The sequence below is a fragment of the Chaetodon auriga genome, chromosome 2 (assembly GCF_051107435.1).
Source record: "Chaetodon auriga isolate fChaAug3 chromosome 2, fChaAug3.hap1, whole genome shotgun sequence".
Lineage (NCBI taxonomy): Eukaryota > Metazoa > Chordata > Actinopteri > Chaetodontiformes > Chaetodontidae > Chaetodon > Chaetodon auriga.
The window spans coordinates 2,306,566-2,329,776 of NC_135075.1; the positions used below are offsets into that span (position 1 = coordinate 2,306,566).

Consider the following 23,211-nt stretch of genomic DNA (forward strand, 5'->3'; position numbering starts at 1 on the left):
TTTGGTAATTACCAATGCTGTTAATTTAGGGCAGCTGTGGCATAAACCTTAGTTTGAGTGGTGGTCTAATAAATTTGTTAAGCACTGTATATGTATATGTATGTATGTATGTATACACACACACACCTTATAGTGTGTATGTGTCTGTGTGTGTGTGTGTATGTGACATTGGACAGCTGTGAAATGGACTGCGACAGTGGCTTCAACCAGACTAACTGACTGCCCATGGCAAGACAGGATCCCCAGTGGCCTGTCAACACACTCCCTCTTCCCTCCTGTCTGTCTCTGTCATGCTGTCTCTCTCAGTCCACACACACACACACACACACACACACACACACACACACACACAACACATAGATGTACAGAGTTTTACTTTATCTAATTAAGGCTGAGTGCCATTTCAGCTTCTAGAGGCTTTATTTTTCCACCCACGTGTGCGCTCACTCTGGCTGGCCTCTTCCCATTGGTCACAAAGCAGAATGGATGGATCTTGTGTTCAAGGTTACAGGAGTCAGCACCCATGGGAGTCTATATCCAGCACCCATATCCACAGGAGGCTATGTTTGTCCCCAAGCCAATAAATCATTCATTTTCTGTGCTTTGTTATTTTCCATAGTTGACAAGTTGGCTTTTTCTTTTTTTGTGTGTGTGTAGCCTAATTTCATAATATTTTCACACCTGTCATTCATTTATTTCTGCTTTTTGGCTACATTACAATTGCCAGTTACGCTTTATTTAATCTATTGAAATGTACTTTTTATTGAGGCGTTCTTTGCTGTTTTCACAGCCATTCAGTTTCCCCACGGAATAAAAAAAGACATTTCAGTGACAAGGACAAAGGAAAAAGATGCCAATTAGGATTTCCATGTTATATGTTCATCATTATATTTAATGGGGCTCTCAGTGTGATCTCAGTACAGCTCTGATTGGTTCACGAGAATTTCATGAATAATGTCCAATCATGTGTCGAATGTTACTGGGGACTGATCCCAAAAGCCCTGTGATTTTTTAGCCTTGCAGGGGGCGCATTGTTATTTTTCTGACACTTGTGTGGCACTGATCATGCCTTATTATGGCCAGCAGGCACATTTCCCCATCTCCTCTCTCATGTGTTGATGATGGAGCAGGGTAATTGGCCACACTGAGTGACAACCGACGTCTCGGAGGAGATAATGAGGCAGCCATTTTGAGAGAAATGCTGACAGACACTTTGATCAGTTAACACAATTAACTGCTGCACCGGGCAGATCACTGGATAAATTTATTAGCAGACTGATTCCAGATTACACATTCATGAATAATAATCACAAACTGATTGCTGATTGAAATTAAGAACACTGAATGAATTTTCATCAATTTTGGGTTTATTTACTGATCTAGTTTTTGTGGATGTGGTTGTTGCTCCAGAGCTGACCGCCATGGTATAAAGTGATATAGAAGAAAGCAAATCCTGTGTGTGTGTGTGTGTGTGTGTGTGTGTGTCAGACTATTATGACGTACGCTCATATGATGCTGGGGCTTAATGGACTCAGGAACAAAGCATTCAGACATATGTCCTGTAATGATGTAAGGTAATGGGATGACTCTGGGTAACCTTGTTCACAGAGAACTTAATGCACCTGCACATCCACAGTACAGTACATCCTCTGCTGTTTCCACTCTCCATTTGGCAGAGCGATCTCTGTTTTCCTCCCTACTCTATTATGCCTATATTCAGCCCTGTAACTGCGGGAGCTTTAATGGTGATTTTTCAGTGAATGATTTCAGTCTTGTGCAGATCATTATTTGTGATTATTGCAGAGTGTGTGTCTCCCCCATGGGTGTACCAGTTCCTGGACAAATAAGCTCCCACTACCATCGTAAAGTTAAAGCACTGCCTGGTTCAACTTCATATGACGCAGATATCACCAATCACTCCAGTTAGGTGATAAATCTTGAATTTCCAAAACTGTCTGTAAAATGTCTCAGTTTAGCTGGTTATTACAATATTGTGTTTTTAAGTGTTGAAAAAATGCTGAGGAGAATGTACAACTTTACTTTAAAAGCATGAATTTCACTAACTGTCGGTATTAGGTTTGCCTGACAGTGAACAAATATTAAGAGATGCCAAGTAATCATATCCTATATAAACCTTTAATTGTCTTTACTAAACACAGTATTGACATTACCACCAAATAATGCTGTTCTGGTAACATTTGCACATCTGACAGACACAGAGCAATATTAGCATCCACTTGAAGTCTTTGTGTCCACCTGATGAATTTAAGTCCAATATTCTCTCTCTTTTAGCTATGTTTCTATCTCCATCAACTCCTGAAAAAAGTATCTTTCTACTAAAAAGGTGCAACTGTGTGATAACTCTTAGTGGGTTCATCAGCTATACCTTTCACATTGTAAAAATGATAACAGATTTTGGATCATTCTTTAAACATCAATAAACCACATACACAGTCAGCACATATACGTTGCTGTGATGTTATCAAATGTAATCAAATTGCATGGGGAAGATGTAGTATTAGGATTGTTTGCTCACTGGGCCGGTCTGCTTTAGGGACCATGGTTCAATGTTTCATCATTCAACATTCAGCCACTGTCTCTCACTCAAATCAACAAATACTTCAAGAATTTCATTTTCCACGTTTGATGGGACTGTGGGTGTGGAATTAGTGCAGGTCTGATTGGGTCATGAGAAGTTCATGAATAATGTCCAGACAGTTACTGATATTATGTCATCGTGACAAATGTTATACCATCTGCCAGTATGACTCTTATTCTGTAACTGCACTGCAGAGGCAAGAAAAACCTTCTGCTGAAATTCAAGGACTTTCATGTACTTCTTCAAGCAGTCATTTCATTGGCAAGCATTTTACACAAAACAAATAATTTATTTTCAAATAGAAATTTTAATTAAACAGAAATAAATATGTAGCCCCTGTGACAAAATAAAGACAGAAAAAAAAGAAATAAAGTAATGATAAAGTTTTTTTGAGCTTGTTTTAATTCAGAGACATATTTGAGTAAGCCATTTATATATTTTAGTTATAAACTAAGTATATTGTAGTGTTAAGGCTATAACTTCAAAGTTAAGTTTCATGAGGGGAGTACACATCATTTTCCTGTAGCGTTGTTCTGTTGTTTGATTGGGTTGGACAGGTGGTCAGTTTTGACCTGCCTGTGGTGAGGGGGTGCAGGGGGTGCGGACGCAAAAATAAGAGGGAGATGGCATGAGAAGCAGGCAGCAGGGAAAGAAGAGGCCTAGCGTCTTTTGAGAAATGTTTATGAATGTTTTTGTAACCTGGAGAAAGTTTAGACTGAGTGCACTTGCTGACGGGCAGCGTCACTACTGCTGTAGCTGAATTTCTTCAAGGCCGTCTGCTGAGGAGTTCTTCAGCTGAGCTGTGAGTTACACTGACCAAGCTGCTGCCGCATCAAGGAGAGGACTGTTCCTGTTCAACTGTGAGTCTTATCCAGGAGGAGAGGGTTTCTATTGGCAGCACCGCACCCAAATATCACACAGGCCTGCAACTTTTTTTTTCTGCTTTATTGTGTGTGTGTCTGTGAGCAATGTCCCACCAGTGATTATAGTGTACATCACTATTATTAAGTGTATGTAATATGAAGTTTGTTAGGAACCGTTTACAGTATTTTTTTAAATGTATATATTTTTGAAAAATTTAAACAGGTCTAGTCAAGTCATTTTCTGTTTTCTGTTTATTTACACTGCTGTCTATTTAAAATGGGGTCTATTTTGGGTATTTGGGGACTTATATTGTGCTTATTTTTTAGTTTAAGGACAGATAATTTGTGTTGCTGCAAAAAACTTTCATTCCCTGCATTGTCTGGGTCTAGTTCATTTGAATAATGCATGTGTATTAGGCCTAAAGTGGGGCTACACAGTTGTTTCAGTTATAAATTGAGTAATGTCAGGTCACTCAAAACAGGTAAACCTTTGTGGTAGCTACCTTTATATAAAACAATCCCAAAATCACCCCATCAGGTAGCTTACAGCATCTTAGCCACACTGTAAAGCAGTGGGGTGCTACAAATATTGCATACATGTGATATGTATTCATATTGTGAACAAAACTCTTAACCGCCCAGACATACACAACTTGTGGAGATAAAGATCATCTGATACACTATGCAAAGGGCTCATAACCCCCCAACAAGCACCTCTCAAGCTGTCATCATGACACACATGGCAGGGCATTCTCTCTCACTGTCACACTGCCACTATCACTATTTAGCTGTAGTTCAGTCTGTCTTCTGTAAGCTACTGTAAAATGCAATATCTTGTTTTTGAAATTAAATATTACATTGATGTAGTAGTGAGTAGGCCCACTGCATTAGCCAGCCCCTGCCTCTCTATACCAGCCCGCTCTATAAATAACATTCAGATGAAGCATGAAGACAAAGCATAGAAAGGCAGTGTTAAGAAAAATCCATCACAACAGCATTGTTCACACCCACCTCCCCTTACAAGAATTGGATTAAATGTATACTTTTCAAATGTATTGCACAGTAATCAGACCATTAATTTAAATTCACTTTAGATTCCAATTTCAGCTTCTTTAGAAGGATTCTTTAGATAGATTAACTTATCTGATTTGACTCCAAAATATTACTGCCTGTATTTCAAAATTCACTGTAATGATAAGAGAAAATGTACCATGCTTATCTCTGGCAGCATGAGGGAATGATTTGTCTGTGGTGGAATGAAAAACAAAGCTAAATGAACCTGAAATAGAGACAGACTGTGCTGTCAGGCAGTACGCTAACTTACCAATTATCCTTAAAGTTACTGGTTATATTACGTTCCTGAGAACAGCTAATGTAGCATTAATAGAGAGCAAGATGCAGATAATAAGTGAGTTGTGGTAACATTCACTGAAAGATCTCCTAGCAAACAATTCAGTTCAGTTCAGTTTTATTTATATAGCGCCAAATGACAACAGAAGTTGTCAACACTTTCCATATAGAGCTGGTACAGACCGAACTTTTTTTTTTTTCCTTTTTTTTTTTATAGCTGTTTATTCATTCTAGCCAATTTAGTAATCTATTAATTTAGTTAACATTAGCTCATCTAAAAGGCTATCAGATGGGTATTTGATGGTATTAGCAAAGCTTCATGCTACTGGCTGTATTACACTCCTGTGAGCATCTAACATAATGTTAACACATAGTAAGATGCAGATAATAATTGACTTGTAGGTACACAGGTGCAGGAAGGGGTTGAAGGGGCTACCAGGGCTTTACAGTTAGTTAAAGCAGGCAGACTAACTAAAGTGGATTTATTGGTGTGTGTGTGTGTGTGTGTGTGTGTGTGTGTGTGTGACAAGTAGTGCTAGTCTAGTGAGTGGTTGTATGTGCTGTTGCTATTGTCCTTTCTACATTCACAGATTGCATTGCCACAGAGCCCCTGCCTCTATTGAGGGGCATTACAGACATGGTTTAAAGAGTGACAATAGGAGATCTGTCTGCAGTTTACTCACCCCCTCCAACCATGGGTTTCCACCTGAGAGACTGGACTGCTATTAGGCAAGTCTCATCAATGAAGATGAAAGCCAATGAAATCTCCAGTATTAAGACTGAACTCTCCTCCATTGCAAGTCTTATAGGCGATCTCCTCTTGTGGGAGTACTCGAAGACCAATTGACCACCTTGAATCTGCCACCAGTAATGTGCCACAACCCCCTGCATCACAGAGGTTGGCCACTTCTGTCACCTGCAAACTCTCTTCCAACCTTCAAATTTCACCAACAAGGGGCAGCTCTGTGCCTGAAATCTTGGTGTAGCATGACTCCATCATAAGAATTGTTAGACTACCGTATGCCATCACTTATTGTCTTGAGGGTGGATTGCACTGAACTTACCACATCGTTCATTGACCTTTACCCCTCAGTCCACGCTGTACTTGCTGGTACTAATGACATCATATCTAGATGGTCAGCCAAGTTGCATCAGGACTTTCGATTACTGTGCTGCACAATCAAATATCTGGGAAAAAGCTGTGTAATATCTGGCCCCATCATCACTCTTTCAAAGCCCAATGAATGTTTTAGTCATATTTTTAAGCCACCATCAGTGGCTGCAATTTTTTGCTTCTGTGTTGGCATTGGTGATTGTAGGTCATCCACCCCTAGACTGTGTGATTGTGGGGTTCTGCAAGGATTAATGCTTGGCCCAACTTTGTTCACTATTTGCTGGCTGCCATTGGGACATATCATAAGATCACACAATAGATTCCATTGTTATGCAGGCGATACAGGTTGACCTCAGCTGTGACCCCAAGAATTTAAATGAGATTGTTTCACTTAAAAACTGTCTTAAGGACAGGACAGAAGGAAAATTTCCTTGAGCACAGCTCAAAAAAGACAGATATACTTCTTATTGACACTGACTGCTCCAAAACTCAAATTACAAGCATCATACTCCCATCTCATTACTCCACAGTATAGGAACCTTTGTGTTTTATCTGTCCGCAACCTCACTCTGAACAGCCATATCAAATCTGTCATAAAACAATGCTTTTTTCCAATTCAGGATCAACTCTAACATTTCTGTCAGTTAAAAACCGTGACAGAGTTATTCATGCTTTTATTTCATCATGGCTAGATTATCGCAACTCCTTTTCTCCATCTGGAGCACAAATTCTCACTCTTCTCTAATTCCAAAATGCAAGCACCAGGATTTTAACAGGTACCACCAAGTATACTACACCTGTTCTTTCATCTTTGCACTGGTTGCCTGTTTCCAGACTGAAAAACAAAGGTGACACAGCATTTGCCATCAGGGTTGACAGACTTTGGAACAGCCCTCTAGAGGAGATTAACTGGCTAAGTCTTTTCTTTGTCCCCACCTTGTGTCTTTTCTTTCCACAGCATAGGCTTTCATTTTTTGTTTTATTTCTTAAATAAGTGACACTTTCATGATTTGTGTTTGTTGTTGTTATCCTGTAAAACACTTTGAAAACCTCATTTTGGAAAGGTTCTATGTAAATAAAGTTTATTATTTATTATCTTTTTGTCCCTGTGAATCATTGTGAAATATGCAGACTCAGTGTAACTCAGTGGACCATGTAGACCACAGAGCGACTTCAATAATTTTTTTCTTTTACACCAAAAATTATAGTGATGTCACCCTGTTAATGTAATAGCTAACGTCATCCTCATTCTCCCCAAATGTGAGAATTTTACCCCTAGCCCTGTAGGGGTCAGTGCAGTCCATGCAGACTGTGGCCAAGCTTTTTTTAAAAAAATCAATCAATGCTTTATCTAAACAGGCCATAATTATAAGCTTTATTCTAGCTGTCGCTAGTTGTGTTTACCAGTACAGAAAAAAAAGTGAGCTGAAATAATTCAAGTAATGTTATATGCTGCAGTGTTTTTGCACTGCCAGCCACAGTGTGAAGTCAAGGATCACTTGGGTTTTTACTGATTTTACTAGGCTATGCCCTGAGGAGTTTAAATTGATTTTGAGCTGGACCCAAACTGTTGCAGTGTTTCTTGCCATGCTAACACAGTATTCATTACAGTTTACAGGAAATATTTATATATTTATAAATACACATCTGAAAATATTGTAATGCATGTTTGTCCTGCAAACAACAATTTTCTAATCTGCCTTTTACTGGCACTGTTGAAGCAAGAGGTATTAAGTGACTGCTGTAGAAAAGAAGCTGTTTTATAATCAAGTGGCATAGGTTGATATGGACCTGCAGTGCCTTCTAGTAGGAAGAAGCTGAAAGAGGTGGTGAACTTCAGAAGAAGCTTCGGTGGTTATTTTAGCTGCCTGGTTGAAGCTGTGGATTTTATACGATGAATTGACTGGGAGAAGGTCACAGTGGTTTGGTCAGTCATAGGAACCAGGGCTTTGATGTTTGACCTCCTCCTGATATCTGCAGCTATTTGCATTGTTTTTGAGGTATTGAGTTAGAGGTTGCTGTTCCTACACCAAGGTACAACCCAATTTACCTCATGGTGGTATTGAATCTTGTCATTGGTATTGATAAGTCCAATGATAGTGGTGTCATCCGCATATTGAATATTTTGACTGAGCTGAGACTCGTAGTAGATCAGGGTGGGGAATCTCCTATCAGGGACCATTTCAATTTTCACAAAATCCTTTGAGCGCCATACTAATGTACTGAAGACATATATCACACTAAACTCCAATGTGATAGCTGGATCGGCTTCTTTTTAGTGAGGCGTCTGAAGTCAGATGGGAGTGATAATGATTTTTGTAGTTTGTCATCTCCTTCAGGCTTTTCCAGACTGCTCAAGGTTAGGACTTGTTGTTATTTTTTTCTTTTATTATTTTCTTTTGCTGTATAGTCAGACTAGGCTGTCCTGATTGCAGAGCACACATATTTGGCAGACTTGTATTTCTCCACTGTTAAAGGCAGAATTGCATTGTGCAACTTGTTCTTTAGAAAACCAAGATTTGTCATTACTGTACGACACCACGCTCTTGGTCGGGATGCATTAGTATACACCAAACCAGATGTATGAAATCATTGTGTGTGTGTGTGTACTTGTTGAGCCTATAACATCTACCCCTGAAGACGTCTTAGATGGTGCATTCAAAGAATTCCTTGAGTTTTGGTGTGGCATCAGTGGACTGTATTTCTGTGCTGTTTTGAGCTCAATGTGTATACACTCGGACAAGGACGAGCATTATGTGGCCAAACATTCCCAGCGGGGTTGTCAGGAAGGCACAGTAATCTGACATGACTTAAAATTTAATGTTTGTAGGTGGAACCATGACAAAGTTCTAGCAATTCAAAGGGGGCTTCAACACTTATGAAAGAAACCTCACTTGTTCCCAATTTTTTTGAAAACACATGTTGTATTCCAATGTCATAGAAAAGCAGTCATAATGGAGCTATGCAATTTGATATATTATGTGTACATTATGTAAAAGCAGTGGGACCATAACATGCTGAAATACACTAGTTGTCATAAGATCACCAAGAATAAAACCTATCAAGGGACCTTTGCCAGGCAATAGGCTTTATCCTAGAATAGTAAGCACACATAATAGTAAGTCTGTGAATATGTCATATTTAAAAATACTGAAATGGGGATTAAAAGCACTATTTGAAGTTGAAACTAGCATTGGCTGTGCAAATGGGCACCATTATTTTGTGTCCTCCTGCTATGAGTCCCGTGCTCCCCTTTGATATTTCTTCTAACACTGGGTTGAATTCATCTCTGACAGGACTGATTACACTTGACCACTGTCCATTCTAAGACAGAGAGATGGAGCGATGGCAGTCAGCCTGTACAGAAAGGGAAGCATGTGGTAAAGGAAGTGCTGCCACTGACAGGAAAGCTAACATTAGCCAAGATTAACTCTCCTTTCAGAGAGATATGACAAAGGGGAAAACATTGTCTTCTCATCTGCAACTTCCATCGCAGATTGTCAGCAACTCTCAGGAGAGAAAGCCCAGTCTTCATCTCCATCAATTATTTACTTTGTAAACACACCTGGCTGCTACATCTGACCTTTGAGAGAGTTTGAGGCTTTTCAGTCAATTAAGAGCCACTTTTGAAGCAGATGCTGTGCTGGTGACCTTGCTCACTTATCGCTGAAAAGCCTGCCAAGATTCCAATTTGCAGCATAAACAAACCCAAGACTGTATGGAAAAAAAGCTGCCTAAAGATCACAATAATGGACTGCAAAACCTCTAAAAACAAAAGGTGTTTTTACACAAAGGCACAAACACAAAAATTCAAGCATATCCATGAAATCATGTGTGCCTAAATGAGATGAAGGACAGGAGGGAGGCTGGGGCAAGAAAACAGAGAGCGATCTTTCATGGCAATTCCTGTTATGTCCAGGAAAATGAGATGCTTTCTTGCCATATGCCCATCTTCAACAATTAACCACTCACATCAGAAAAGGTCTCCTCAAGCGTGGAAATAATGAGAAAGAGAGACATGGAGAGCTGTGTGCTGTGTTTCTTCTCTCCATTTGGCAGGCAGGCAGTCTCAACAGGCACTAAGAGATCTTCTCTTCGCACACTAATTTCATCAGGATTAGTGGGGAAATGGTAGAAATCAATTCAGAAATCAAAATGCGTTGGCCTGTATGTTGCGGATGCCTGGATTTGTCAGAGAAAAACCAATTCAGTGAGTTGAATTGGTTTTACTCTGGGTGCACTGAGTGCCAGATTCTCCCTAACCCATTGCTGCTTTCAAATCCTTGCCTACAGTTAAAACGCACAGCAGTCTTGTCCAGTAGTTGCCAGACACAGACTGTAGATGACCACAAGTTAATGTGGAGGGAACTTATTCATGTAAGATGTGTATGTGATGGAGACTTTGTGGAAGTAATGAATTACTTGCCCACTTTTCTGCGTTCTGTGAAAGTTATATATTTGACAAAATAGAACTGTGTGAAGCTAAAAGTGTCCACTATGTATTAAAGTTCAGTTATCATGGAATATCTTTTATCTTTTTAATGTATTAATAGATATAAAAAATAAAAATATAATAAACGATTTCCTGGTGTAATAAGCATATTTAAATTTCCATACACAAGAAAACAAGAAAATTTTCGTTGGAAAAGTGTTTGTCATGGTTTTGAACACACTATTATGCTACATAATGACCATGGAAACGCCAGCCCAGTGTGCAAAAGAATAATGTCCCATATTGTAAAATTCACAATTTGGCATTCAGAATGGTAGAATGGAATGAACTTGATGTTGCTGATATATAAATGGACCTTTGTTTTCAGGTTATATTGCTTGGACTTCCAGATGCTGCATAGTTGGAAAAACATATCCTAGACTTTTCCCAATCTTTCATCACATAATATTTAGAATTTTTTAAGTAAGCATCATCTTAAATCACCTAACTCTAAGCATAGAGATTATTTAACTTAACCACAATCTCTATCCTTAACCTTAACCCCTTAACCTTAACCTTGACCTTGCCATGCACTGATATTGTAGAAAGTGAGTTTTTGAAAAATGTTAGCAATGGTCTGAAACAAACAAACAAACAAACAAACACACACAAAAACAGCTCACTAACGGCGTCATCTGTGCCTGTCATTGATTTAATTCCCATAACAGAGTCAAGACTCTGTCCAGTCTTGATTGAACATTGTGTAACTATTACCATTATATAGAGTACAAGCTTGTTTGTATTGCACTTGATTGGTCTTAACAACTTCCTAACACATGAAGCCACTGCAGGAGCATAGTCAAGGAAGTTAAGAAGGTAGATTTCTAGGTTCAGGGTCCTTTTATAAGTCTGCCTATTCAGCACACAGCTTCTTACCCATTAGCCAGGTGTGTGATTGAGGTTAGCACTCTAGCAGTATTGCCAGACTCCTCTTTTTTCCTTCTTTACCTTTGCACTGCCCCATACTGCTGCTTTCAGCAGAAGTTAGTTGTATTAAGGCAGTGACTTCATGTAGCTTCATGTTTTCCCTTCAGCTGCATTTGCCGGCTGGGCCGCAGCTGTCTGGATCCATAGGCAGTGCTAGCCTTATATGAAAGCCAGACCATCTCAATCAATAGTCACCCCTGGGCAAGGACGGACATGAAGGGGAGGGGAAGGAGAACAGGATGCCGCCTAATTCAATGAAATAGACATTACCTGGTGCTCGCAACGCGCCAGGGCATGAGTAATCATAGGCAAATTCATTTTAGAGCCCAGGAGCCCAGTATTGCTTTCAATTAAAGGCAGAGTTTAAAGCGAGTGGGGTGCATGCAGTCTGAGCATGTGTGAGTGGGCAGGAGAAGGAGGGGGGCACAGAGAAGGAAAGATTCAGACAGAGCTCAGATCAGGTTTTGTTGACATGGACAAATTGTTGACGACGGCTTCTTCAAGCTTCACTATAAAACACATGATCCATGGATGGACAATGATCCATCTGCAAGGCTGACTATTGCTGTTTTCCAACTAATGGAAAATAAGTATGAATGAAATCAAGTTAATTTAAATTTGAGAGACAACGAAAGAAAAGACTGGGAAACTCATAAAAGGTGAACATGGTCGAAGTGATTCACCATAGATACATTAAATTTCTCTAAGGAAAAATTATTATGTAACCACTGTCATAGATAAAACTGACATGCTCCACATCCCCAGAGAAATGGGTTCCCATAACAGCTTATGTTTATTCACAAATGTTATGCTTCAGACAGAAGGAGAAAAACATTTCCTGAAAAAAATGTGAACAAAAATTGACTTTAATGTATTTTCTAACTGGGAGGTTATGCAAGTTCTTATTGTTAGCTGAAACATGTTTGAAAAAGACTGAAAGGAGTCTGTATTACACATAATGGCTGTGTTACAGGTGCAATGATGAATGATTTAGTGGCATTTTTATATCTCATGCAGTAGAAAAGTGTATGAATGAATATTTATACATTTCTGCTACTTTATACTCATTTTTCAGAAGCAAATATTGTGCTTTTTAACTTTTTGTATGTCAGTGTCAGTTATATTGAATATCAATTTTACATACACAGTTTATGATCAACCTATCCCATGTGATGGATTACTGCTGATCCACTTTGACTAGTTCAAATATTTTCCCTTGAATATTTTCAAGGGCTTTAAAACATTGTTTAACTGGACCAACATGAAATGATTAAGAAGAGTCATACTGAAAAATGTACAAATGGTTTGTTCAACGATGGTTGTGATTCCTCTTCATGACCACTCAAGACCATACCTGTCAATATTTAAAAATGAGGGAAATTTTCTGGCACCCTTTCTTGGCCGTCCCACCACCCTTACCACTGTCCACATACTCCTTACATTTAGACAAGACTACACACAGTGAGTCCTAAAATTACCACTAGTCAGCCACTTGCTGTAAAATATCACAGCAACAAAGACCGAGTTAATTAATTCCTACACTAAATGACTACAGTTAGGTGGTCAGAATCAGATACCTGTTGAAAGTGAAATACTGTGAACATTCCTCCATTAAATAACTGAAATGCACAAAAGGGCATATAAATTCAGCACTTAGTTTACTTTGTATTACTTGAAGGGTATGTACACATCACTTACACATTATGATAGGATTATAAAAATGGATGACAGAGATAGTACAAGTGCAGTCATTGGTGGAGCATGTTTCTGCGCCTCTTGGACTGCTTATGCTTGACAGATTTGTCATACTGCCATTCCCTCGATGTGATACACTAAAATCCATGTGGCATATTTTTACAAAAACTGTCTAACGTTGCTCTTCATTCGGTACAGGTAAGCCTCCTCACATTTGCTGACATACTTACACAAACTTTGAGCCTTTTTGGCAGGTACTCCATCCCTCTCAAGTTCATCCTTCCTCTTCTTCTTGTTTTATTGGTGAATGACACTGAGTGAATGACTCCTTGTCCAAAGATGTTACAGCTAATATTCCGCATACTGCTAACTGCTGTACGAGAGGGGAATGTAGCAAACACATCAAACACGCGGTTATACCCTCCATGATTGTTACAGCCAACCTTCTTATTATAAAGGTTAGAAATATGGGAGATGTATGGGAAAATATTTAGATAGCAAGCTAGACAGCAAGAGAGAAGGGTAAAATACAGGAGAATCCTGGGAAACATGGGTTGATAGGCCTGCTCACGACGACCATATCTCATTTATCACTGGTCCTACCCCCTGCTAGATCTAACAAACATTTCCTTTTTTGAGTTTCTCACTATGACACACACGTAAGCATTATTTGTAAATGGAGTGATTTTCACCGTATGTAATGACAAACAGTGTGTTTTAAGTAAATATTTTCTTTACAGTCCACATGTGTTCATTATTGAAAAATAAAATTCTCCCCATGTTAATTCACAAATTATAGGCCTTTGGACGCACAAAAACTTTAACTGATGAAACATGGAAGTCTGCTGACAATATAATGATGATGGATTTGTCATTTGAATAAATGTGTCTTGCAGCTGTCATCATGGTAGTTGTGGGGTGTTTTTTGGGTGCTGGGGAGTTAGCTCTAGAGAAGATAAAGATACATATTTACATGCACCCATGTGCATGACACTTACTCTCACATAGAGAAATGTTTTCTGTCACTGTTTCCATGGCATTGACCTCATCCACCCTTTTTTCCATCTCCCTGTAAATACCTATCCAGCTTGCCTCTCAATATTCTTCCTGTTTATCATTTTCCTCTCCTGGCTTTAAAGATTTAGAGATTTTCAATAGCTGTGTGTTTCATCCTACCACATACTGATCGTCCATAAAGGGTTATGGCTTCATATAAAAGTGTGGGCATGCAGCCATTAAGATCTCTGGCAATGTAATCATCCAATTGTCATCAGGCATACATATTTATGGATATTGTGTACTTCGACTGACATTCATGATGTTTCAATGAGAGAATAAGAGTGGGATCTAAGAGATGGCATCCAACCACACATTCCTATAAATGTGCAATATAAACAACAGCACACTCAGAAAGAAACATTCCTCCATCAACACTGGACAATTTTCCAGCATTGTCTGTTTATCAGTGCTTTTGGATTTGATTTCATGACAAAATGACATTTGATTTTCCAACAAAATGGAAAAAAAAACAAAAAAAACAAAAAACATTTCTGCTCAACTGCAAATGTAGAAGTCTCAAATGCCATCTATGACATCTAAAAACATGTTTATGTGTCAACAGATCACTAGAATCTAATCAACTGGTCCTTTTTAACCTCCTTCCAACTTCATTACTCCACTCAGGAAGTAACTTTCAGTCTTTTTAAAAGCTGAGAAATCCCACGGTAGTCTTATCATGTCTTTCAAACATACAAATCAGTGATCTGTTTTAAAGCCCATGAAAATATAGCCTTAAATCTTACTAAAACTAAAAGCTCTTTAAGCTTAATTACTGTTTTGGGTCATTCCGTCCTCTCTCATTAACGTTGTTTCAAGCAGCATCTACTTTCAGCAAAAAACTTCAAAATCCTACTGTGCACTACCATCTTAGCCTCCAAACAGCAGACAGACACAGTTAGAGACTATCTGATGAACATGGTGGAGCATTTACCAACTAAAGAGACCTCAGCGGACCAAACCAGATGATATGTCAATTTCATGTTTAGGGCATATTCTGCTGCCCCCAAATGACACAAAATAAAATACAAGATTATATGATATGAAAGCTTAAGCCTGTGTTTGCTCTGAACAGAGATGCCCAAACTTCAGGGTTCAGCCAGCGCTGCTTTGCATCCTGGTAATGCCCATTACAATATAATCTGGCCAGTTATGGATCCAGTGCACTCAACTTCACCTTCCAGTCGCTTCAAGTGGTGTGAAGAAACTCTTCAACATGAGTCTGTGATGGGGGTCACCGCAGTGGCATTCAGGCAGGCCTTAGCTTCCCAAGAACAACGGCTTCTTAACCAACTGCTTGACGACCACCTGCTGGGCACAGTCACCCACCAGTTCACGCTTTCTGGGAATCATGATGAGACAATTCAATTCCACATCCTGATGCCCTAACCCCCACATAGACTGGTCAAAAGGAGCCATCCTGGGATGGAGCACCCCCTGTCACTAGGTTTGCCTCAGACAGGCCATCAGCCCTCAACACTCTGCCCTCTCAAGCTCCTCCCCCGACCTGTCCTATGTGCCACCCGAATACCACGACTACAAGGAGGTGTTCAGCAAGATTAAAGCTACCTCTCTGCCTCCTCATCAACCATATTACTGCGGCATCAAGTTACGGCCTGGTTTGTCTCCACCCAAGGGGCACCTATATTCCTATATCTGCACCCAAGAGAACATCTTTGGAAAGCTATATTAATGACTCCTCAGGGGCAGGCATTATTCAACCATCATCCTCACCAGCAGGGGCAGGCTTCTTCTTTGTGGGCAAAAAGGATGGATCCCTGAGACCATGCATTGACTGCAGAGGGCTAAATGACATTACCATCAAGAACCAGTATTCACTTCCACTCATCTCATCCACTTTTGAGCTACTCCAAGGGGCCACGACCACACCAAATTGGGTTTCCATAACACCTACCACCTGGTTGGTATTCACATGGGAGATGAGTGGAAGAAGGCCTTCAACACTCCAACTGGCCACAAGGATTATCTGGTGATGCCTTTCAGACTAACCAATGCCACAGCAGTGTTCCAGGCTCTGGTAAATGAGTTTTTCAGAGACATGCTAGTGTGGCAACACTGGCTGACACAAGATACAAGACCAAGACACAATTCCAGGTCTGAACCAACCACAAAAGTCAAGAATACATCGGGTGGTCATTCACTCAATTCAACTTCTCTCTCTGTCTCAGAACGGTCTATTCATCCCACAGAACTTGCACTCAGGCACCCTCCAATGGGGACACTCCTTCAAGGTCACCTGCCACCCGGGAATTCAGTGGACCTGAGACATCCTCCCCCAATGGTTTTGGTGGCCCTCACCTACAATGCTCACGTCACCGGGGCCGGGGTCTTCAGTACCTGGTCGATTGGGAGAGTTACAGTCCCGAGGAGAGGTCTTGGGAGAACCCGGAGAACCAGGGTGGCACCACCACCTGATGAAGAAGAGTTATCTTCAGAAGGAGTCAGACTCACCGGCAAGGAGGAGTTACCGTCAGAGTCTGACAGTAATTACAGAGCAGCCAGCGTTGCTTTTGGATCCTGGTAATACCCGTTACACAAGGTTCAATAAACCTGAAGATATCACTGTGATATCATCAGTGGTCATTTTCTCATACTGAACAAATCCCTTCTTGAGACACAGAAGACATTATACAACTGTTTTCACAAGCAGACTAGTACTCTTTGTGACTAGTGAATTGACCTGCATGTGTGAAATCAGTGAAGTGCCCCTTTAGACAAACGTAACAAACATCATAGAAACAACAGCAATATTAAATAAAATAAACAGCCCCAAAACTGGAGCAGGACTGAAATTGCACTTTCTGCAGTAACACACAAAGAATACATGGGGCAGTTATCTTCTATCATTTCATATGACCACTACAGTAGTATTTCAGAGGAATTTTGAATGCTGTTTTCAAGAGTTGTATCAACACATCAGCTTGAGCTATTCTGTATATTACAGTAAATGGCAAAGCTTATACACCTTCCCTGATTTTAGGGGTGATGTCTCAATGAAAATTACTTTTAATGGCTCATGTCTCATGTCTCATGTATTGTAGAGAATTATAGGCCTGTGTTGCTCATGATGCTGATTGAATGGGAAATGGCACTGTAGAAAAGCATGTCTTTGTCAAACACAAAGGAGAAAACCTGACTGTACGGCTGACTGTAGAGCAATTGACAAGTGTCATGTGACCTATTATTTGTGTTTTCCATCTCATAATAGAAATCTGAGACAGATTTGAATATGCATTCACATTCACATTCAGCTAATATCAGCTAATACAAAAAATAAAATAAATAAATGAAATGTAGGAGTAGTAAACCAGTTTGCAGTAAAACAAAATCAGATTAACAACTTTGTTCATGACATGGCATGTCAAAGTCAGCAAGTCTTTGGATGCTTTTTGTTGTTAATGTTTAATGCATGTTGCCCATGCAGAAAGGTATAGCAGTTAGACTGCTTTGTATTCTATGGTGAGTTGAGAGCATTGTTGATATAAAATAAAATTGGGTCATAGCAACAGTGAAGGATAAAATGTCAATTGGAATTAACATCAACGACAGAACATACTTAAAATTAATATTCAGTTTTTACAATGATTCATACAGAACTACAATAGACTTGAAAAGTGTTCTCTTTCTGATATTTTCTTTTTCAAAATCACTGAATCTCACAGTTGATATGTGAAAACCTCAAAACTACAACAAGTGTCTTCAGTTCAAAGAGCAACTTAACAGCAGCTGGAAATCTAGTTAATTGAAGTCTAGGGACTGAACCTCCCTGCTGTGATGTGAAATTGTACTCAGGTGTCTGGGTACAGTGTGACAGTGCAACAAAAGACACTTCTGACCACACCCAAACACATGCATCAGTGATTTTGAGTGTGTACAGAGGTATATCTAAGCTTTTTACAACTTACTGAAAACATTTGAAAATGTTGAGGGATAAAGATCATAACAAATGCAATTGTAAATCCATTAACGATAACTAAATTCACAGTCCCCCAAAAATGAAATAGTTTATGTTTTTAAAAAAAATAGTTTATGTTCATTTGTTCAGGTTTTTTTCTTTCTTTCTTTCTTTCTTTCTTTTTTTTTTAAATTTGAAAGTCTGCAGATCACCTTCAACATAGTCTAGTAAGTTACAAGTTTCTATACTTGTTCTCGGGAAACAAGGTTAACTGTTCCTTTACAAAATGCTGTGAGTCTGACTTGGGTGGAGGAACTTTGCAGCTGTTGGTTCCTCGTCTTACCCTTAGTCAATGAATGTTAATGATTTCTTGTGATCATCATTCATTTGCAGATATTTTAAGTAGTTGCATGGTCCAACTCGATGTATTGAGTTCAAATTTGTTAATGTGGCTGATATTCAGATTTGTTTTTTCAGATCCAACAGGAACAATTTGCATTAAAATTGGGACTTTTTTGATCAGAATCAGAGCTGACTTGTTCCTTAAATTCTTTCAAATATTCATAGCTGCATCTGAATTGCCAGTTGCACTAGCCATGACAGCATGCTGACATCTTATTTTTCCAAGGATGGTGAAGTCCTGACCCACCCTACTCTGCCTTTGATTGGCCCCTTTGTTGGTTGGTTAAGTTTACGCATCTGGAGTGAGATGTGAGATTGATTACAGTTAGGGTAACAATATCAGGGTAAGCCAATCAGAGGCATGAGGTCATGCCTTCATCCATTCACTATGGATGTTGCAAAACACAGCACGTGATCATTATTAACTCCCACGTTCTCTTTCCTTATAACCAAACAAATACATTCACTTCACCTTTGACCAAAAACATGTGCATGTTTCCCATTCTGTCCAGGTGGTGATGCTTACTCCTTGATTGTCTAAGTTTTATAGGAACTGTTTTCCTTAAATGCCTCTAAAACAGAAATATTAAATAAGCAACAATATTCTGGACAGATCGACATATTGTTGAGTATGTATATGTTCCACGGCTGGATTTTTAATAATCTTTGTTAACTTAAACATCAGTATGATTTTAAATGAGGATGTCTTAGTTCATTGTGTACAGGGGTGGGGTTGGGGGTCTTGGCAAAATCCTGCCCCCAGTGTACCCAGTAGCTACAGTACTGCTCTTTGAGTAAACACGCAGGTCTTAAAGCCGGGCCAAGTGACATTTCAGTCCTGGCCTTCCCTCTTTTACTATCTTTTCAACACAGCCTCTGCAAAAAAGTGACTCCAGTACTCTTCTGGCCTCAGGCTTTCACTTTACTGTCAAATAATGCCTTTCCACCCATACACATACAGAGAGAGAGAGAGAGATCCATGCACACATTGGCTTCCTTGTGACTCATTTGAGGTGTTTTAGAGTTCCCTGTCAGCTCACTAACACTGTGATTGCTGTTAACTGCAGAGGGGTTCTCTGAGGGGAAGTTGATAAGGAGGCCAGCAATGTACAACCAAATATAGAATCTATTTTATATGTAAGATATTGCAAAAGGCAGCAATTGACACATCAATAACATTTTCAAATTCTCTATTTACCACATGAATGAAAATGTTTTGTTTTTCAGCAGCTGCCTCTGTTTGGGGCTCATGATGTTTATTCTGTGTGCAGGGTTTAATTGGAATTCAGATGACTTGGCAGTGCAAACTGTCAGCTGGTTTCAAAGGACATGAGACAGCTCTGAAATGTCTTTTTTTTTTCCCCCTTAAAACTCTATTCAGTTTCACATTATATTGTGTCCTTCAAGTGATGAAACCCTGTATTGTCTACCGCAGGTATATATGGACCAGATGAAGGTTGGGCTTCAGCCTACCCAGAATGCAGAGAGAGAAACCAGTCACCAATCAACATTGTGGACCAGGAAACCAAAGTATCCACAGAATATCAGGAACTGACACTGGAGGGCTTTGATACTGAATCCTCTAATAAGACATCTATGAAAAACACCGGCAAAACAGGTAAAGACAATACAATCTCATCTTGGAGACTGGATTTCTCAATTTCAACACAAACATTCATACTGACTGACATGTATGAAGTTGATGATGAAAAAGTCAGTTTAGGGTTGAAAGGGAAAAACTAAGCATATAGACAATTTAGCAAAATAAGTTAGCAAGTTAGCAAATAGATGCTGATGTGATTTGTTGAGCATTTTAAATACATCTGAGGTCCCCATAGTTTAAGTGTTTCACATTTAGTCTGTATCTTGCCCCACTTGTAGCAAGTTCTGAGGATTATGATTTCCAGTCAATCCACTAGTTTGTCTAACACACAACTGGTCCAATTGCTATCAAACTTGGTGAGATATTCCTGAACCTGGAATTTTCAAGTTTGGACAAGAGGTACCAAAAATTGTTGCTGACAATGAATTGTTGTGATTTTCATGACCACTGGCTTTTCATCTCAGGACCACACATCTGCCAAAATGCACATAAACTATATGATATTATAATTGGCACGTTGCTATCAAATTTGCTGAGTCATTTCCTTCCTAGAGGAAGAACCTGTAGGATTGTATGAGTCCCATTAGCCTTTATCCAGCGCCCACCCTTAGGACAGACTTTACCATCAGAATAAAGAGTACAAGGGTAACTTTATATTGACATGTCTGTGACGATCACTGAGGATGGCCACAAGATAAAAAGATAATATAAGTCAGTCCCCACAGTGGGAAATCTGCAGTCTTGGAGCAGGAAAGGAGATGCATCAGCAAGAGGCATCAGTAAAAAAAAAAAAAGCATGAAATGATAAATAGATTTAATGATAAATCAGACTCTGCAATCATCCGTGATTAGGCAGATGATTGCAGAGTCATCAAATAATTTTGCAGGTGGCAGTTAGTTGATTTGTGTATGAAGTCTGCAGTGTAGAGGGCAAAGAGGAAGGGATCTAGGACTACTCTCTGCAGGGCCCCTGTGCTGCAGACAACCATGTCGAATTCAGTCTTGTATCCTCACATAATGTGGTCGGTTGGTATAGTAGTCCATGATCCATGCTATGAGTTGGTGGTCCACTTCTGTGGCTGTCCCTCAGAAATGTGAGTTGTGTGATATTTAAGGCACTGGAGAAATCAAGAAATATGATTCTCACAGTGCTCCCAACCTTTTCCAAAAGAGATGAATCTATGTAGGGGGTAGATGATAGTGTCATCCACTCCAATGAGAGGTTGATCCATGAACTGTAGCTGATGCACTGATGGATTCACCAGGGGTCAGAGATGGACAAGGACGAGCCTTCTCCAGGGTCTTCATTATGAATTATGTCAGTGCCACTGGTCTGTAACTGTTGAGGTCCTTGGGGGTGCAGAGTATTTGGCACTGGTACTATGCAGAATGTTTTCCCCAGCTGCAGCACTCTCACCAGATTCAGGTTCAAGTTGAAAATGTATCCCAAACAACTCACATTCGACAGGATGATGGACAGGAGGACTGGTTTGTATCGTCCCCTCCAAGTGTGGTGCTCAAACCCAGCAGACCTCCCCCATCTCTTCCTCTTCAGCTCACGGGGAACACTGGGTTTCTACCTAAGAAGCATTGCCATGTTACAGAGCGCTATCAGTTGATCCTTGCTGAAAATAGTGGAGCCATAGCTGTGGGGATCCATGGACATGATTGTAAACAATGCAAGAAACGGTAGAAAGACCACAGCAAACTCAACAGCTTTTGTGTCCATAGAGCACGGACAGCTTGTAAAGGGTAAGTGCATGTTTAAAGCGCTAAGAGAACACACAAAGTTAAAAGAAAAAAACAGGGGAAAGAGTAGATTGAACAGTGAGCTGCTGCCACAAGCTGCTACTCATGCAGTTTTGTTGAAAAAAATTCCTATTCTTAACTGTAAATATCTTTTCCTCTTCGCAGCTGTCTGGCATATTAGCACAACCCTGGTGTTCTCTTATTAAAATAGGCACATCATCCTTAATTAATCACTGATTTAATGCATCACCCACAAGCATTCTAAATCAAACACACCCAAGATGTTGCGTGACCGACAGGTGCATGCTGGGTCTGGCTAAATGCTATATGCTGAAATGCTCACAGTGGATCCTCCAGCGACTTGTACATTTGCTACTTTGCTTATGAACTTCTTCCTTCAGGGCAGTGTGCTCTGCAATCTTTGAAAAGCACAGTGGGACATAGAGGTAGACTAGTTATATTGGGACAGAGAGGCTGAGTGAACTGGTTATAACATGAGTTGAGAATTTCCAAGCAAAGAAGTTAAACCAAGAGCAATTTGTTGAGGACTTTGTCGAGCACAAGGATCACAGAATTATTTTCAGACAGGTGAGTAAAACAATTACAGAGAGGGATGTCAACAATCACTGCCTTGCCTATAGCAATCTAGCTTGTGTGTGTGTGTGTGTGTGTGTGTGTATGCTACATGGTGTGTAAAAACTGTGCAGCTTGTGTTTGTGGCTGCAGCCACTGTGAAGTTTAAATTGTTTATACAATTTTGCTTCCTGCTCTCCGACAGAGCAGACACTTCTTCTGTTTGCTTAATGCTTTGCTTACATTTTTTTTGCTAATATCCTTGTTTTTCTCTACCAAAAGTTTGAGAAAGAGGATCCTGGACACTTAGACATAACAGAGACTTAAATTAATGACCATGTTTATATTTTATGTCTCAGTACTGTGCCAGTGTGACCTCCAAACAGCACAAGCCTTTTTTGCTGTCTCTGTGACCAGAAACCTGCTATCAGATGGAGAGAATATGGAAAAATCTGTGAGCTGCACAGACACTGGACTGACAGAGAGAACCACAGAACTTGAAAAGATTGAAAGACTCTATCAAAGAGCAGCCTCTATACCTGTCGCTGAAAACGAACAGTCAGACAGCTGCGGAGCATCCTGGCACAGATTTGGCTGACACACTGCACTGAACATGTCCTAACGACACTGGATCAGCTGTTGAGGGTCCCCTAATGATGCTTCTTACTGGCACAGCACTGGCAACAGACCAAGAGCATCCACTGCAGCCAGGACCTCGTCTGATGTCGTCCACTGCAAAGGCAAATCCAAGAAATTACATGAGTGGGCAGCAACGCTCACTCCACCACTTGAACTCTCACTGCAAAACAGGCATGAACCACTGACTCTGACGAAAGGTGGTACATACTATGTTGAGACCAGGGAAACTAATC

The 23,211-nt window shown here is 39.9% G+C and overlaps 1 protein-coding gene across 2 annotated transcripts in view; it reads left to right on the plus strand.

The window, feature by feature from the left end:
* Window positions 1-23,211, plus strand: part of LOC143332315 (receptor-type tyrosine-protein phosphatase gamma-like) — a 433,828-nt gene that overhangs the window by 243,305 nt on the left and 167,312 nt on the right. For both annotated transcript variants that reach the window (XM_076749645.1, XM_076749655.1), the window contains exon 3: window positions 19,850-20,032. In XM_076749645.1, the coding sequence (XP_076605760.1) occupies window positions 19,850-20,032 (183 nt within the window). The remainder of the gene's footprint in view (window positions 1-19,849; window positions 20,033-23,211) is intronic.